Source organism: Clarias gariepinus, chromosome 15 (genome assembly GCF_024256425.1).
Source record: "Clarias gariepinus isolate MV-2021 ecotype Netherlands chromosome 15, CGAR_prim_01v2, whole genome shotgun sequence".
NCBI classification, from domain to species: domain Eukaryota; kingdom Metazoa; phylum Chordata; class Actinopteri; order Siluriformes; family Clariidae; genus Clarias; species Clarias gariepinus.
In genome coordinates, this window is record NC_071114.1 from 23655474 (window position 1) to 23674516 (window position 19043).

At 38.5% G+C, this 19043-nt stretch overlaps 1 protein-coding gene across 1 annotated transcript; it reads left to right on the plus strand.

The window, feature by feature from the left end:
- Positions 1 to 980: 980 nt before the first annotated feature.
- On the plus strand, positions 981 to 16846 carry LOC128543436 (peroxisome proliferator-activated receptor gamma coactivator-related protein 1-like). The gene is made up of 12 exons (XM_053513860.1): positions 981 to 1083; positions 5426 to 5551; positions 5661 to 5810; positions 5898 to 5969; positions 9993 to 11400; positions 12751 to 12801; positions 13570 to 14161; positions 14526 to 14717; positions 14806 to 14872; positions 14966 to 15087; positions 15421 to 15572; positions 16350 to 16846. The coding sequence occupies exons 1-12, from the start codon at positions 997 to 999 to the stop codon at positions 16451 to 16453; spliced, it is 3123 nt and encodes a 1040-aa protein (XP_053369835.1). The 5' UTR covers positions 981 to 996; the 3' UTR covers positions 16454 to 16846.
- The last annotated feature ends 2197 nt before the right edge of the window (positions 16847 to 19043 follow it).

Sequence of the window (19043 nt, forward strand, 5' to 3'; positions counted from 1 at the left end):
ATATAATTATGTAGATATTTTAACTATTTATATAGGTACAGGGGTGGCTCAATGGATGGATACACACACACACACACATATATATATATATATAGGAGCACAGTGGCATAGTCGCCTTGCATCTCCAGGATCAGTGTTTGATTCTCGCCTTGGGTCTGTGAGTTTGCACCTTCTCCCCGTGGGTTTCCTCTGGGTACTCCAGGTTCCTCTCACAATCCAAAGACATGCAGGTTAGGCTGATTGGTGTTCCCAAATTGCCTGTAGTGTGTGTGCCCTGTGATGGATTGGCAGTGCCCTAATTCTCCTGGAATAGGCTTATTTTATTGATAAAAACAAAGACTTAAAATAAAGACTTACCTTATCTGAATTAAGATGATAATTAAACTTGGTAATTATCTAGTTAAAAATCAATATCGTATTATTATAAAACAAAAATAAATAATGTATAAAAAGTGAAAATACATTTTTTTAAACACTTGCTTAATTTCCAGCAGCTCTGTACTGTATAGCGGATTTTGCCCACTAGGTGTCGCCTTAAACCTTTCAGTTACAATAACGTACATCTTTTTTTGTTCAATATCCGCGTCATATACATGCGTATACACATAAATTAAATATACGATTAAATTTTTTATAAACAAGTAATTCCTGGAGTGATATATGTAGATTTCATGAAACGCAGCGATCTGCACTGCAAAAGTACACAATGTTCTCGCAGCCGCTTCAGCGCTGCTCTTTTCCCGGCAAAACTCACACCACGTGTCCTCTCAGCGGCCCGCAAGTCCTCGTGCGCGTCCATTCTTTTTTCTTTCCCACCTAATTTCATATAAGTCCCACCTCCTCGTTTGTGATTGGCTGAAAGTCCTTCCGCGCCGATCTGACACTGATGCTATCCAATCGGCAGCCGGCTCGTAAAGTTCGAACTCCACGGGCTGAACACGAAATGTCTCCGAATGCAGGTGGAGAAAAAACAACAACTGCGGGTGAGTTTTCAAGATGGCGACGCCGCATGGCGACAGAGGGAGGAATTTAAACACCGGTTTCATCGAATTCGCAACAGCAGAAGTTTTCCAAGAAGCTCAGGTTCGATTTAATATTAAGTTCTAACAATATGTTTAGTAAAAGGTCGTTGTTATGGCCGTTAATGCGCGTTAATGGCGCGTCTCGTGGAAAACGTGGACGTGGGCCACGTGGACGGTAACTTATAGTAAAACTCATTAGTGTCAGGTTTAAAATGAGATATTTGATATAATGATACAATGACTTGTACATTAATGTATATTGATTGTATATATTTCATAGTAGTGAAAGATACAGAGGTAAGTATTTTATTGCTTTAACTAAAGGGAATAGATGGTGAGGTGGAGTCTCTCTGATCAAACCGGAAAGGTGTAGCCGTGTGTGTGTGTGTGTGTGTGTGTTTGTGCTCACAGAAATCAGCAGCAGTATACCCCTTTTTTCACCCAGTTTACACTTCATAGTCGTTTTACATCTTAATCTACAACACATATGTCATCTATATGGCTCATGTGTGTCCTACAGCCTCTGGAGAATGATGAGGATCATACAGTTACACTACACTTTGTGTTTCCTATAACAATCACCCACTACATTAAACCTAACATGAAGCATATGTGACCATTTATTGTCCAATATTTTAAATAGTAATATTAGTAATTTGAAAACACTGTGATATTATTTTTTAATACCATCATGCATTTGTAACACCTTTATTTCCATTCTGTGATTTTTCCCCCATGCATGTGTTCTGTGTCATTTAGCTATATTATCATATACAATAATGTAGTTATAAAGTCCTATGCAATAACTTAGTTATAATATTCTATGGTATTATATGGTATTGTAACTAATAGATTATATAGAATATTATAATCACATTATACAATAATGTGATTATAATATTCTATATAATCAATTAGTTCTAATGCTATGCACAATAATTTAGTTATAATACTCTATACAATAATGGAGTAATACTAATCTATACAATAGGGTATTATCACTAAATGATGGCGTATAGCATTATAACTAAATGATTGTATATGGTATTGTAACTATATTACCGTGTAGAGTATTATAACTACAATACATTATTGTACAATCATTTAGTTATAATGCTATATGCCAGCATTTGGTTATAAAACTCTATACAATAGTACAATTATAATACTATATTTATTTATAACTAGAGGTTTTCTGCGGCTCTGCTTGCATACATCCGCCTAATGAGGATCTGGTAATGAAAATGTAGATGTATTATTACCTCACAGTATGGCATAAAAGGTGATGTTAACTTTCCCCACCTACTGTCACATTCATTGAGAAACGTCTGTGACATGCCTGTCATATACAAACACACACACACGCACACACACATACAGGGTTGTGTGCGGAAGGGAATCCGGAATAAAACCTGTGCCAAGGATTGGATGGTCCACTCTGGCGACCCCTTGACAGAAGCAAAGATAAACAACAATATAGTACATAATTAATTATACTATATACAATCATTTAGTTAAAGTACTATGCTATTTGCACTTCTGGTACTTGTACCTGCCCTATGCAATAACAAGAAAGTTGTAGGTGTCTTTCTGTCTGTTTATTTATCTAATGTAAGAGATTATTCTGTTAGAGGTTTGCTGTTATAGATTTACCAACTCCCCATAGTTTTATTCCTTTCGCATTAGAAAGCATTGACACTTAAACAAGTTCGTCTCTTATTTTTCTTTGTTTATTCTTAAACTCGGATTATATGTATCACCCATGATAGAAAGCCTTGTGAATGAATTGCAACAATAGAAATTATGACTCGGAACAAGTGCATTGATATAAAACTGTGGTGTAATCTGTCTTGCAGCTCGAAAAAAAACTGTAACAGATCATTAATCAACACAGTCTGAACAATCGGTATTGAGATTATAACTGCTCTGTGGTATAAACGGTCATAAATATTAAATCAGCAGAGGAAGCGTTATGTGATACATGGTGTATTTTTAGAAGTTCTTGGTTTTAGTTCATACCCAAGCTGTTGCAAAATCAGTTGTTGTCGTGTTAATCACAGACTGTGGTGTCAGCTGTTATTCGTTAAACCGCACAACCTGATTTTCCTGTGCTAATGTGTTTCTGCTAAATTTAGTTTTATGACTCAGTGAAGGCATGATTGTGACTTGATGCACATTCAAATCACTAATTAGATTGATTAGGATTCTTCATTTCCTGCTGGTCCCTACTACACATGCTACTCTCGGTTATACATGCAGCCCTACTTTATTACAGACACACCTTTCACAATCATATTTATCTACTCATTAGCTATCCTAATCTGCACCGATCTTTAAACCTCAGTCTTGCTCACTCACTCACTGCATTGCTGTCACTTTTTAATTGATATCTCAGTTTCACATCTCAATTTGCACTATTTAATCAATTGAATATTCATCATCAATATCCTCATTTATGATATTTTTTACATATTTATTTCATTGTGTTCATACAGTGCTGTAAATTTTTTTTTTAACAACTTTGTTGTACATGTTGTGTTTGTAGTTTCATTGTTAAGTCAGGACAAATATGGAGCTATGCACATGCAGTTGATTGCATGTGTCTGCATGATTTTTACATGTACACGCACATATTAGGGAAAAGGAATCACCAGGGATCACCCGATACAATATTATTACCATACCTAGGTGCCGATTCTATTTATATTGTGATTCTTGTGTCGCAATTTTATAAATTTGCTGATATCATAGATTTTATATGTTTCTTTTTTAGATTCTGAACAAACTTGGCAAATAATTTGCTCCTGCTGTGCTGCCTGCTAATGTTTGGATAGCACACCACCTGTAGAATTATAGACAAACTGCAATATTTTACCATCCCAAATGTTATATATAAATAAAATAAAAATAAAAAGGTAAATAAATAATTTAAAAAATTGGGTTTAGTGTAGCGCAGAATTGCCACAACCAAAAGATATTCCCATCTCTCTCTCTCTCTCTCCCCCTTTTGTCTGTGTGTGTGTGTGTGTGTGTGTGTGTGTGTGTGTGTGTGTGTGTGTGTGTGTGTATTGTTTTGCTTTCTTTTAATCATTTCTGTGTGTTTTTTCTGGTTCTTTTGATTTATACTATGCAGTGGCAACCATGTGCCTGTTGTGTTACTTTCCATTGCTATTGCATGTTTGACATTTCCTTCGGGATCAATAAAGTATCTATCTATCTATCTATCTATCTATCTATCTATCTATCTATCTATCTATCTATCTACCAGACATAGATACTGTCAGATCACAGACATTTTAAGGTTGGGTCAGAGGATTATTGCATAAATTATTTTACCAGAGCTGGAGAGGTCTAAAAATAGATAGATAATAGATGACCAAGATCTTTGCACGTCTCTAGAAAGTCTGTTTTCCAAACATTTCCCCAAATTAGTATAAAGCTGAGTGTAGATCTTGTGGGAAAATCTAAAAAGATGTGGAAATGTGCCAAAAAAAAGAAGAGATTTTCTGTTATGACTCCAAATTAGGAAATGTGTTTTTTTTTTTTTGGTGCATGTTTCAGAAGTAGTGTTTTACATTTTTGGCCTTGTGGAGGTTGGGTAAACCTTTTTTTGTCAGAATGTTATTTAATATAGTCAGATCTTTCAAGCTTTGCATTGTCATAATCTGTTTACTGGCAGCTTGGGCAAAGCTGAGTATATTTCATTAAAGTGAGATTAGTGTTGCAGTATTTTACCAATGTGCATCATTCTTATTTAAGTACACAATAAAAGTCATCATGATCTCATGGACATGTAGTTGCATGTCGACTCTTTGTAAAATTCCATCAGATAAACTATTTTGCAAAAACTAAAACAGAACAAAGTTGAGTAACACAAAGGAATGGTCGCTGAGCAGGAAGTAAGTGAGTAGGGAAGATGTAATGCCCGGGATGGATCAGGAGTGGTGGCTCCTGGATTAGCACTGGAGCTTTATGTGAGCGATACATGACATGTATTGTGATGAAAAACTGTGTGCAAAACAGTGGTTGTTTATTTTAAATCTGTAAAATATTAAATAGTTAATGTTTACAGAATTTGGCAGATGCCCTTATCCAGAACGACTTAAATTTTTATTTCATTATACATTTGACCAATTGAGGGTTAAAGGCCATGCTCAAGTGCTAAACAGTGGCAACTTGGAGGGACTGATCTTCCGATCTGTAGTTCAACACCTTAACAACTGAGCTACTTCGTCTAATAGTTACCTGTGATGCACAAGCATTTTCAAAAATTATTTTGTAATATAATTTACTGAAGCTTAAATATATATATATTTTTTTTAAGTTTTCAAAAGCTGTCAGGATTTTACTCTCTAGTAATCTTTTTTTGTTTGTTTGTTTGTTTTTTTCTTGCCTTGGTAAAGGTTGGATCACCAAAAAGCCATACCCTTAATTTTCATGATGACGCTTTGGGCAGTACCTCAAACACCTTCCACAGCAGCCTGGAACCTTCTATTTTATCCATCTTTGGGGACTCGTCTGCTGAAGAGGTGTGGAAAGAGATTGATTCAGCCATCATTTTTCAACTTTTCAATTCTTGGCATGTGATGTATAACCAGGTAGATATTCGACTGACGCTAATGTGTTTTTTTTATACAGGAGAAGATTCGGATAGATGAGGAAAGTGAAGCTTCACTTCTTTCTGCTTTCTCCGAGATGCTGGACAGTGTGATCGAAGACACCCTGTCCCCCTTTGACACGCTTCCTGACTCGAAACTTTTTATGGGTCAAAGCTGTCTGGATTCCAGAGTAAGATTTTTTTTTTACTGTTCCTTTGTGTTTGATCTTTGAGTTTGGTGCGTAGATGTACTATTGACAGTCGAGTGTTTGTTTTAGATGAGGTTGCATTGCTTGGACAGAGAAGCTGTTCCTGGAGTCACTAAATCTTTCACACTTTCAAGTTCAAAAGTAAGTGTTTATTCAGTTTGTTTTTTTAGTGGATGATAGTTTGTCATCAGTCCATTTTTAGGTTATTATATATTATAGAATGTTTTTACATACGGCTCAGAGGACACTTTACCCCAAAGTCTAGTTCAGTTTGATCAGTGAGAACACAATCGTTCCAAGGCCGGGAACCGTCCCTGAGTTTGCTGGAAAAGGTGTACTTGGGGATGGATCGAATCAGATATGGAAGCAGTTGTTACTGAGAATGGAAGTAGATTGCTGTTTATATGCGAAGTCATCTGAGCTGAAATCTCTATGCGTGTAGCACACACCAGTCTCATCCTCTAACCTAATATTAGGCAGTGGCGGCTGGTGAATATTTTTCCTGGTGGGGCTGATGTGACAAAATATTTCTTTGCTTAGTCCAATATAAGAATTAAAATCAACAGTCAGACGATGATTACAATTAACAGTAATGATTTAATCTCCTCCTCAAAATCACCAGTTTCACAGATAAAGTAAATGAACAAATTTCCATTGTATAATACGCCATGCATGCGTATTAAGAGAGTATCAAATACAATAATCAACATCAAAGGGTATCAGCTGGATCACCTTTCAAGCAAAGTTGCATCTCAAAGTGGTTCACACAAAGAAAAAGAGTTTTAAAAATGCAATTTAACACAACAGTCTAAATATAGTCGGGTATATTAATAAGGATCTCACCGAATTTGGTGGAAACTGCTCTTCGCTCGTTAAGTTCGCCATCATTACTCTGATTGACCGCGCCTCTCTCTGATTGGCTGCGCCTCAAAAGAAAAAAAACTTAAATCTCGCGGTATTTTCTGCTGCTTGGGGCAGAATTTTTAGCGCCCCAAGACCATAAAATTCTGAGAAACTGATTGGCCGCATATTTATTAATTTACCCTAGCAACAGTACATGACGGGCTATTTGGCTGCACTCAGGGGCGCTTTTTCTCAGCGCCCCATGACAGAAACGATACAAGTCTGTCTGTGGAAATTCACTGGTGAATGAATGTCACTAGGTGGGAAATGTTGTATATGTTATTTATATCGCATGTAGGCACATACTGGTGGGCAAACCGAATTTAAAAACTTAATTTGTAAAAAATATATTTTACATTTTTAGCCCCTCTTATCAGGGAGGGCGGTGCCCCAGCGCCCCCTATGGGCCGGCCGCCACTGATATTAGGCATAGGGCGCCTCTTTTATTTTTCTCTTATGTTTAATAGCTTTTACACACCAAGTATGTGCATACTGCCTCCTGCTGTATCGGATGGTGAAAATTGGTAAGTGTGTAAGAAAACGGAGCAAAACAATAATGTGAACACCAGCCAGCGTAGGGGTTGGGAGGGGGAGCAATTGTTTCTAGGCACGGCACAAATTAATCGTGCCTAATGTGAAAACGGCTGTTAAAGCATCACCAGAAAGATAAATTTAATTGACACAATGTGTCAATTATTGCAAATTTAGTTGATCATCGAAGACATCCTTGATGTCCAAAGACTTTTCCAGTCTACCATTAAAGTTAAAATTTAAGGCTTAAGCAATGCTTTTCAAATTTAAAATAGAACACTGTTTTATGTATTATTGTTATATAATATGTATTATTGTTGTTGTTGTTGTATTATAATATACACAAATTCCAGTACAGGTAGTCCCTGACTTACGAACATTCAAAATACGAATTTCCGCAGATATGAACGGAATGAGGTTTTACGAACATTCGTAGATGTGAATAAATCGTGGAAGTAGCCCACACGTATTGTACAAATAATAGACAGCAGTGCATCAGATACCACTATTTACAATTATATCCCATATTTTTAGTGTGTAAGTAAATGTATAAAATGTCTGGTATACTGTATGTGTGTGTGCGAGTGGGGATGTGGGAGAAATTAGTCGGTCCGGAAGTGCAATAATAGAAAATCGCTGACCTATATAAAGCTGTCCTTATGGTAAATAATCCTAATTTCGAAAAAACCTCAACAAAAGAATTCAAAGTCCAATACAGTGGAAAACAGCTCTGAGACAAAATGGCGTCCAGGGTTCCTCTTGCAGTTTAAAGTAGTGATGGGCCGATCCACGATTTTCCAGGTCCGATCCGATTCCGATACACGACTGTCGATACCGATACAGATTCCGATATAATACAACTTTTTACTTTAGTATTAGCATTATTTTTGTTGAAATTGTGCTGTTTGTAAGGTTACATCACAGAATAAATAAACTATTAAGCACTTGTTAGAAGAGCAAAAAATATACACAACTACTTTGAATTTAAAGGCATTCCAAAGGAATTTATGTCACACTTCACAAAAAGGTAGCAGCAACAGCTGTAAAATTTGGTAAATATCAAAAACACAACAATCTTTTTTTTTTTTTTTTTTTTTTTTATAAATTTAGTCCTGTCCAATTCTTTTTTCGATTTTCTCCCCAATCTAGTCGTGGCCAATTCCTCCCCGTCACCAGGGGGCTCCCACATTAAGGCTACCACAACCACTCAGTCGGGAGGGCGAAAGCTATCCCGTGTTTCCTCCGAACCACGTGACGCGAGCCGACCGCATCTTTTCGAACTGCTCGCTCACGCACCGTTAGGGGCGGAGTAACACACTCGGAGGAAAGCGCTAGCCGCCCCTTCCGCGTGCGCGAGCTTACAGACGCCCCTGATTGGCTGTAGAGCCGTGATTAATGCGGGAGCCCAAATACCTCTCATCCCGCCCCCCTGAGAGAGCCCGGCCAATCAGCTCTCTCTGTGCCTCCGGCTGTGAGAGGAAAACAGCATCACCCGGGGTTCGAACCAGCGATCTCCGGATGATAGGGCGAGCGCTTTACCACTGCGCCACTCGGAGGCTTCAAAAACACAACAATCTTGGTTGAAATAAGTTCAAGTATTATGTCCATTTTAGCAGCAACAAAAAAGTTAAAAACAATAAGCCCAGACGCATCTATTTGACAGGTCAAGCAACAGACCAACAACAGCACCAACTGAATAAGGCTTTAAAATAAAACTGCAAAGAAATAAACATCTTCAGAGTAAATAAAAAAAGTCAGTTAAAAAAACCCGACGAGCGTCTGCTGCCTGGTGTCTTTTTCCCTGTTTGCTAGCATAAACTCCTGGTACTCTTTCCCGTGAAATCTCTGCAGGTGCTTGATTAAATTAGTTGTATTGTACGACGCAACCGTACTTCCACCCCTCGGCACGCTGGCTTTACACACATTGCAAGTAGCCGTCTTGCTTTTCGGCGTTTCCAAACTAATATATCTTCAAACGAGCGACATTTTGTTCACAACAACGGCTAATGTTATTCGCTTGCATGCTCAGATCGAAGTTGCCGCAGGTTCATGGTATGGAATAAGGAGCGGTGCATTGCGTCGAGTTTAAGGTCCAGTGCAAGCTGCGAACTGGAATATATAGATCGGGCCTGTCTGACCGATATCCGATGACGGACTTACGGCTATATCGGACCCGATACCGATATCATATCGGATCGGGCCCATCTCTAGTTTAAAGGTGCGTTGACGATACTGTTATATTTCACGTGTGAGATTAATTTCCTTAGGCGTGATTATGGTTTATGGCCACATGATGGCAGTGAGGGGAAAGGGGACAGATTCAGTCAAGTGGATTAGTATGCTTTACATTGTATTTTCATGTCAAATAAGTACAAGACTCACTTTCTCAGACTTAATAACAAATCCGACTTGTTCATAAGTCAGGGACTGCCTGTATTTAGTACAGTTCCATGTTACATATCAAATACTACAACATGATGGTTTGTTCATGTCTATAGTATAGATCACAGTAAACCACGCCATTCCTAATCACCAAGTCTGAGTGATGTTACTGAGAATCTGTATGCAATTAAAACATTTTTAGTTACATATGTAACCTCTCAACTCCAGTGCCAAACGCATATGTTACAGCCATCAGACATGACCCATCTGATGGCTTACATTTGGAATAATTCAATACTTTGTAAAGCTGAAGGTGGTTAAGTTGTAACCACATTGGATTTTTAACAGGCAGAGGGCCCGCGTTCAGACAGGCAGTTGAGACCGAGGCTCCATCGCAGGACTTCGACAGCCACCGTACAGAGAAGTGATGGTGAGGAAGAGGACCTCATCGAGACCAGGAGACGCCCTGTGAGAACCTTCTGCATTGAGTCTGATATAGAGTTGTGTCAGGACGAACAGAAGGACAGATTTGTAATGGTGTCACTGGTGGATCTGGTCAGGCACATGCATCCATACAGCCTTAAGATGGCTGTGGATAAGAAAGAAAGTCTCAGGGATATTGAGGAGCTCCACGAGGAGGAGGAGGACGTGTTTGTGGATGTTGTGGGTGATGAAGATGCACAGGAAACAGTTTTGGGCAAGCCTCTGGTCAGCACTTCCTCTGATCTGGGTTCTGAGCAGATAGTTCCCTCTCTGCAAAGTCCTGCACTATCCAGTGCTATTCATAAATCCAAGGTTTATGAGGAGGACATACTGAAGACGTGCTCACCCAACTGTGAGGAAGAAAAGGAGAAGGGTCGTTCTGGAAGAATGAAGAAGACGGTGAGATTTGCCCCAGATTTAGCATCTATTCACGTGTACCAGGTTGAAGACGAGGCTGAAGAAGATATCCCAAATGCCTTATCCCCAGCAGACGTCACAGATGACCCCAAACTGGCAGATTCTGTTTCCCAAACCCTGGCTTTAAGTGTTAACTCGGCCGAGGTAACAAAAAAGATGCCCTCTCAAAATGGCAACACAAAACTTAAAACTCTCAGCCTCCAAGAGTACCGTCTGCTCCGACAGAAGACGCTTCCAAAGGAAGAGAGAAAAATGGACTACAAAACCAAGTGGCCTTCAGTACCCGAGACCCCTACAGAGCTCCCTCCAATACCATGTATACCAGGTTACAACTCATCTCAGGTTAATGTTTATATTCCATCTCCTAACAGCAAAACCTCAACTCCCTCAAAGTCTAGAAGAAACCTTCCCCTACCTCTGAAATCACCCCCTAAACAAACTAAATTAGTCAGAAAGCCTGTGCAAGCTGTCGACCCACCAAACCCGGTCACTGTGTCTCTTCAACCAGATGCACTTCCGCCAGGTGAACAAAAGGTTATTCAACAGGAAATTTGCAAGTCCCAGGCTAACCAGACAAATCTGAACTATCCTACAGCAGTCCAGAACTCCCAGCCCGATTCTGTCACTCAAGAACAGCCTCTGAATATTTCACCTGAGGATGCCCCAGATGCTGCAGTTAAGCACACAAAGTGTTCTCTAACATTTTCTAGCAGGGTTAAATCCAACACTTCTGTTCCATCCTCACCCGTGACAGCTATACTAGTGCAAGATTCTCAGGGAAGTGTACCTCGAGTGCAGTTACCAGTGAGCAACCAGTCTGCAAAGGAGACAAGACAAGAATCTGCTGAAGAAAAAGGTAATTTAAGCAGGTGTGAGATCCAGAAATAACGAGCCCAGACTTTCAAGCATTTGGTTTAAACTCAAGTACAAGAGTGTATCCTTTAGAGAAAATATATACGTAAATCTGCTAAATTGTACGAGGGTGAGTCAGAAATCATCTGTTCTTTGGTTGTAGAATTAATTTTAGAAAAGAAAAAACATAACTTTTGACACAAACTCCTTTTTCGATAGATTTTGTCCATCTGTCAACAAGCTTTTGTATTCCCTCATAAAAAAATGCCACAAACAAATCGCACTCTTTACCCCCCACTTCTTTCGTACAGATCACAAGTGCGCATCCGTTTGCTTTTTTTCTCGCATCGCAACAGATTTACATCTGCACAGCAGTGACTAGGAAGACAGTAGCCTTGAACGGGACGTGCTGATAAGACAGTGTGGACAATAGAAGGTTTAATAAAACCGGAGTGCGGCTAATTTTTGACTCACCCTTATAAGTGGAGCATTGCCGTTTGTAAGAAGCTTACCTTAAGGACATGGTTACATTTTTTTTATAAATTTATCTAGTGCAACTGGCCATAATTCCACCAAGGTATTAATAACATAATTGGTCATAGTATTAAAATTAAATTTGACATAGTGTTACTTTTATTAAGAATAGATCTGATAAACTGAAAGCAGTGACATCATAAGTTTTAATGATTTTCTAACCATTCAAGAGCTCACAATTCAGGTTAATATTGCGCATTGTGTGCTTTTTTTAATGATGTTCCTTAGCATTAAGTCGAGTCAAGTCAAGTCGCTTTTATTGTCACATCACGTTACTGGTACACTGGTACCGTACACGTGAGTGAAATTCTTACGTGCAAGATACACAAGCAATAGTGGTGTACAATTATAAGAATAAATATACATTTGGATGATATCCAATAGTAGTAAAATATTGTGCAAGTGTTATTAAAAAAAATAATAATAATAATATATATATATATATATATATATATATATATATATATATAAAAAAAGTGAGCATAAGTATACACATATACACATACAGAATATACACACATATACACGTCTATATATATATATATATATATATATACATACATATATATACATATATCTACATATGCACATACACACATATGCATACATGTATATACCCATAGACACACGATTGTGGGAGTGTGTCTACTTGTGTATAATGTATAAGGAATGTAATGTACATTAAGGCCTGACCAATGTGAGAATTGTCATTAATATCGATTTTGATAAGCAAAGATTTTCATAGTAATAGTCCAATATACTTAAGAAAACAATTGAAGCAAATCATATTGTGTTAATACATTTGTTTTACCTCACTTAGGAATAGAGGCTACTGACGTAACCAGTCTTCTGGAGCAATTTGAGACACAGGGTAAGTTCTCCAAGTGTCCACAAGTGTCTCTGAAAAAAAATTATGTTGATACTGTCTGCCTTTTGTGCATGGCACATTAGTGAGATTACTCGTTTCACACTTTATGCCCGTTATATTTACTGCAGAATGTAAGTATCTACACCAGCGCTCGATTTCTCTCTAATGCTGTAAAACCAGTCATTAAATTCTAATTCAACAGCTAAGAAAGTTGTGTTCGATTTCCTCCCCGCAATAATCTTGCCTGCAATGACTATTTAATGACTTAACAGCTTAGGGAAAGCAGAGCTCATAAGTGTGGTAAATTGCCTTATGTTTTCAGGCAACAAAGATAAGTTGCTGTCATGGCAGTGATTATACAGTTCAGGAATTTAACCCATGGAGAGGTTAAAGAGTCACAGAGAACATTGTAGTGAGCCAAACAATTGTCTCATTCAACATTTAAGTGAAAAACTGATAACATTCCAGTGTCTGTTATGTAAATTAAAGCCTGTGTTCATCTTTGTGTGTTACTGTTATTAAATAACAGTAATATAAGTTAGTTTTATTACAAGCTCTGAACTATAAAGGTATAAAAGGATCAAAAAAATTCGAGTTTATAGACAGGTCAAGAATGATTCGGTCATTCCCGGATCCAGATTTAAGTAGTATCTGTTTCTCCACATCATCAAAATGTTAGCGTGACGCAGGATTCTGCATTGCGTTTTGTTTGTGAGAGAGATCCATGCCTGTAGAACAAAACGTCTGACTGAATTCTGTGTGCTACTCCAGGTCTCACTCCTCCTGCAACTCCCCCACATCAGATCTGGAAGCCCTTAACACCCACCCTGAAAACAAAGCACCACGAGGCACCCAAACCATCTCCCAACAAAACTATCCAAATCATTGAACCCAAGCCACTGCCCCCCAGTAAGATTCAGTCAAAGCCCCGACCGTCTTCGTCCATCCCAGCTCCGAGTCTGTTTCTGGCGTTCATAGATCACGACTACTGTGGCACTCAGGACTTCGCACTTAAAAAAAGAGAGATTTCTCATGTTCGTATAAACAACAGACCTCCAAAAGAATCAAGGAATCATATGAGCCATACGCCCAGGACTTGTTGTGAGGCAGAGCAACTTTCTGGCTCTGTTCTGCTGTCTCCGGAGAGCTCCCCCTGCAGGGTGGAGGCCAGAAGAACAGGTGAATGTACAGAAGCAGAAAGGCATTCGCACTGTTTGTGTTCTCCAAGTCCACCAGCCAGAGGAAGGGCAAGGAGGAGGCATTACCGCAAGAGGTATCGTCCTTCTGACTCCAGTTCGGTGTCATCCTCCCGTTCTCCTTCCTGCTCTTCATCGGCTTCATCATGTTCACCACCAAGAAAGAGGTGAATGGAGGATTTTTTTTAAAATGGAAGTCTTTAATAAATCTAAAATTGTTACATTTCAATGAAAATTATTTTAAATTTTTACAATTTCATGTAGTCACAAGTTAATTTTTATCCACACCAACATTAAGCAACATATTTGTCAAAGAAAGGTGCTGTCTGGAGTTAAATAATTCACTCCAAAATTAGTTTCTAGTCTAGTCTGTTAAATATTTTTTTCATTAGGTGGGTTTATTTGAGTTCAACCTTATTGAGACGTCCACTTCCACTGGCAGTACAGAGATTTGAAGTGGGGCCTTTTTTTTTTTTTTTTTTTTTTTTTACACCTCTGCCTCTTTTTTTCCCCTCTCTCTTTCTCTTTCAGATACAGATCACGGCACTCTGAGAGCAGCTCAAGTTCATCGTCTCGCTCCAGCTCACGTTCGCTCTCCCCCTCTCCGATCCGAGGGCGCCGATGCAATTACCGCCGCTCACAATCCAGATCCTTCAGTCGTTCACGATCCCGCTCCCACTCTCCGCAGCCAGACTGGAGGCAGAAGTGGAGCAGCTGGAAGAGGTCAGGTTAAGGACATGTTGTGACTTGTCCGGCTTTTTAAAAAATAATTAACACCACCTAACACCACACTGTTCTGGTGAACTTACAGGAGGAGGGAATATTATCATATAAGCCGAGGGGAAGATAATCGCAGGGCAGCCAAGCAGAAAGCCATTGTAAGTTCTAACTAATAAAAGCTTTTAAAAGCCTCTTGTAAAGAATGTGAGTGACACGATGTCTGTTTCCCTGTAATATTTCTGATATCGCAGGATGAACGCAGGGTGGTGTACGTAGGAAGAATACGTGGCACTATGACCAAGGATGAGCTCAGGGAGCGCTTTGCACTGTTTGGAAAGATTGAAGATTGCACCGTCCACTTCAGGAGTCATGGGTGAGACTTAGGCCTGGAAATAGTCGAACAGATACTGCAACATATCTGTTAAATTCTGTTCAATTTTCATGAATTGTGTTTTATAAATGCTTCCGTTGTGAATGATGGGGTGCTTCATTCTCATAAAGTACAGTAATGTAGTTATTGTAGTGGAATATGGAGAGTGGGGAAAGGTTTTAAAGCCAAAAAATGGGATGAGAGGGTGAGACAGTGAACAAAATATTATGAAAATGGAGTTTATAGTACTTGGAGTTTATGTTTGAATTTTTGCTGACATTTGCTGACTTTTTTTTTTTTTTTTTTTTTTTTTCTTCCCTTGTCTTCAATTTATAGAGACAACTATGGCTTTGTTACATATTACGACACAGACGATGCTTTCACTGCAATCGAGAAAGGGACAAAGTTGAGACAACCGGACGAACTCCCGTTCGATATTTGCTTTGGTGGGAGGCGACAGTTCTGCCGATCAAATTACATGGATTTAGGTTTGTGAGGTGTCTCCCACTACTTCACTACTTTTAATCTGTCTAGTGCTAAAGCGGTGTCATCCTGAGGAGGGGGGAAAACGGGGGAAAAAAAGTCTGTTGTGCTATTTAGTAATGTGTATTATGCCTTTACCAACCCTAACTAAATAGGAACATTAACTTGCACTATATTAACGTCAAACCACAATTTGTGCTGAAATTTTTCTGGAGATGTAAAACCAACTTAAATTTATAGACAACTTCAATCACAGTACTATGATGAGACCTTTAGCCACAGGTTAACAGTTAAATAGTGCAAACGGTTTAAAGAAGGTGGCTCGGAGCCCAGCCTGTGAACATTTAGGGAGTGGAACACCTGCTCCTTAAAAAATTTATGGCTAACTTTGTTGCCTGTTTGCGGAAGAGACAGATTTATCTGTGGGAACTGTACGCACATCACTAGCACATTACAGCAACTTGACTGGAAGTTGACCTTGCTCGAAACCATTTTAATATGTTTGGGCCATTGATGGAGTTCCTCGGAGGTCGTTATGTCAGACATGATGCATGCAGTCCGATCATGGCTCCAGCAGACTGACAAAACTTTATACCTTTATACCTTCTGATAAACTGTACAGCAGCACTTTTGAATTTTCAACTCTGATTATATAGAACAGCAGCTTTAAGAGTAGTGATGGCCTTCATTAAAAATAAAAAGTTTATATACTTTTTCTAATATATTACTGTTTTTTTAATTAACTGCAAATTCACATGTGACTTGTATCTTGGGTTCTTCAGATTCAAACCGTGACATGGACTCAGCCCCAAGAAGGAGCAAGGATAGCAGCACTCTTGACTTCGACACTCTGCTAAAGCAAGCCCAGCGAGGGAAAAACACGTAGCACAGAGTCCTTTAGGACGATGAAGGGATGGACTGAAGGGTGAAAGAATAAATAAGGAGCATGTTGGACACAACCCAAGCAATTACCTCAGAACTCCCAAAGAGCTTGCACTTAAACTGACACTAAATGTAACTTGACATGTAGCTTTCTTTTTGACATTGAAGTAAAAAAAAATATAATTAAAAAAACCTTCTGTTGAAGTGCATATTATATAATAATAGAGAGAAAAAGTTTGAAATACATAAAAACAGAAAAGCATTAAATGTTAAAAAAAAAAAAAAAGAGATGCATTATAATTTAAGTGTTGTCATTAATAATACCCCATATCATTGCGAAGTCATTTTTTAATTTGGAATGGAAAAAAGTGGTTGTTTTATGTTGAATAAAAAATGCTTAAATATTATTCTTTTTAAGTGTTTTTTTTTTATTGAGGGGGAGATGAGGGGTATTTGGAAAATGTGCAAAATCCTTTTTGTTTGGAGTTATTTGCTCTCTGAATTATTTTATAGTTTGGAGCCTATCAAACAGATTAATGATCATCAAATAATCAGTAGTAGTGTTTTTTCTGTATTTTTGTAAATCTGTGAAACCTTGTTACTTGAGCATTTTCTGGTTACATGTGGTCTGGTTAGGCTCTCTAGCACCTGATCCTGACCCAATTCTGCTGATACGTGTTACCGTCCACACCTGACTCAGTCACACTATCTTGGACAAACCCATTTAATCACGGGAGGTCTTGTTTATTTCTGGTGAATGTAAACACAAAAGGGATAACAATATTATTGTATTGCGATTCTGTAAATGTCACGATTTATAAATATCCAGATTTGCTATTACTTTTTTTTGTTTTAATTTTGTTGCAATTCTAAACAAACTTGCCAAATAACTTGCTCCAACCACACATGACGCTGTGCCGTGAAAATGGTATAGACCTCACTACCTGAAGGATTATACAGGAACAGTATTTTAAGTGCAAACCTAAAAGTTTAAAACAAAAAATATATATATTTTGAGGCAGTGTAGTGATGAATGATATAATATGCCATAATATGTAACTGAATCAATTTTGTGCCCATCTTTAACCCCTAATACTGCAGCCTTTTGTGCCAATCTCAAACACTCTGATGTGCCTAATGAACATCTTTCAACCTCACCTAACAGTTTAACTTTACAATTATAGATGAGTAATAACTGATAATAATGCTAACCTTTGTCACTCAGAAGAGGATGTTTTCTCCTCTAAGTCAGCTCAGAATTACTCCTTGCCACTTCCACTTTTATAACTCGGTATCAATCTAACTCACGTCCATACAGTAATTCGGTAAATCTGCTTTATGATAATGTGAATTGAAAAAGTTTTTTCAAGACTTAGCTTTTGATCTGACCGCAGGAAACTGCTAGTGATCATTTAAGATGAATTTAAGAAAAATTCTAAATCTGTGAAGTCTTAATGTCCAAGATGAGCCTCTGGTCAGTGATGTTTAAGTGACATTAAGGTTTAGTTCTGTATAGCGTTTATCGGTCTGTTGTGGCCAGTGTGAATTTATGTTATCAGATTGCTGTGGTGAGCTGGAACAATGATGTGATTGTGGGAAACACCTATATGATTAATATGCTGCTCAGAAAAGTAGGCTTGGGTTCTTGGATTCCCCTTCACCTGTGCCAGACCTGCTTTTGCATGGTCCCCTGTAGCGCTGGAAGCCAATCCTACCTCTACAAGAACAGTAATAATAATAATATTCCCTAATTTAATCTTGTGTGTCACAGAAGGCCTGGACTCTATTCCTAAAGACTTGAGAGTAATGATCGCTATACAGTAATTATAATAAGTTTAGGTACCTACTCTAATATGTTACTGTTTCTGTAATGTACACCTTTCTATCATGGTTAGCATTGACTTTTTTGTGGGATCGGACCAGACGTGCTGACCTTTGATCCCCGATGGCATGAGTGAGGCTTGGGTGCCCATGATCTTGTCACCAGTTTTAATGCATTTCCCTTCACCTGCTCTTCCATGGTTCCCCTGGGCTCAATTTCTTCTTAGGGGCACTTGAAGCCAATTCGACCTCTTTCTTTGACAACAAAAAACAAGAACAGTAATAAAAGTAATACTAATATTAATTTATTCATTCATTCATCTTCATTCATATTACACACACACACACACACACACACACACACACACTACGGGCAATTTGAGAACGTCTTTGGACTATGGGAGAAAATCACCTGTACCTGATGAAAAGCCACCAAGGATGGGAAGAACATGTAACTTCATGCACACAGACCTGATGCGGAAGTATTAATAATAATGTAGAATAAAACACTAGTTTGCGTAAAAGTGTTATATATATATATTTTTTTTTATATACACACACATATATATTAGATATGCCTGCTGTTCGTCATGACTCACCTGTCCAATCAGCGAACTGCTTGAAAAGGCGGGATTTATCGGAATTTGGGCGGGAATAGAAGTAAGGTTTGCGATGACAACTTGGCGCATGCGCAGTCAGTTTAAAACGCTTAGCTGGGCGGTGCTTGCTACTTTCCACGGCTGCTGCGTGACAGGTTGGGCGCATGCGCAGTA

Excerpts from the sequence above, each read along its gene's own strand:
- LOC128543436 (XM_053513860.1), top strand. The coding sequence starts at position 997 with ATGGCGACGCCGCATGGCGACAGAGGGAGGAATTTAAACACCGGTTTC. Across the intron at positions 14,162-14,525 it reads TGTTCACCACCAAGAAAGAG|ATACAGATCACGGCACTCTG; the intron begins GTGAATGGAGGA and ends TTTCTCTTTCAG. Across the intron at positions 14,873-14,965 it reads CAGCCAAGCAGAAAGCCATT|GATGAACGCAGGGTGGTGTA; the intron begins GTAAGTTCTAAC and ends CTGATATCGCAG.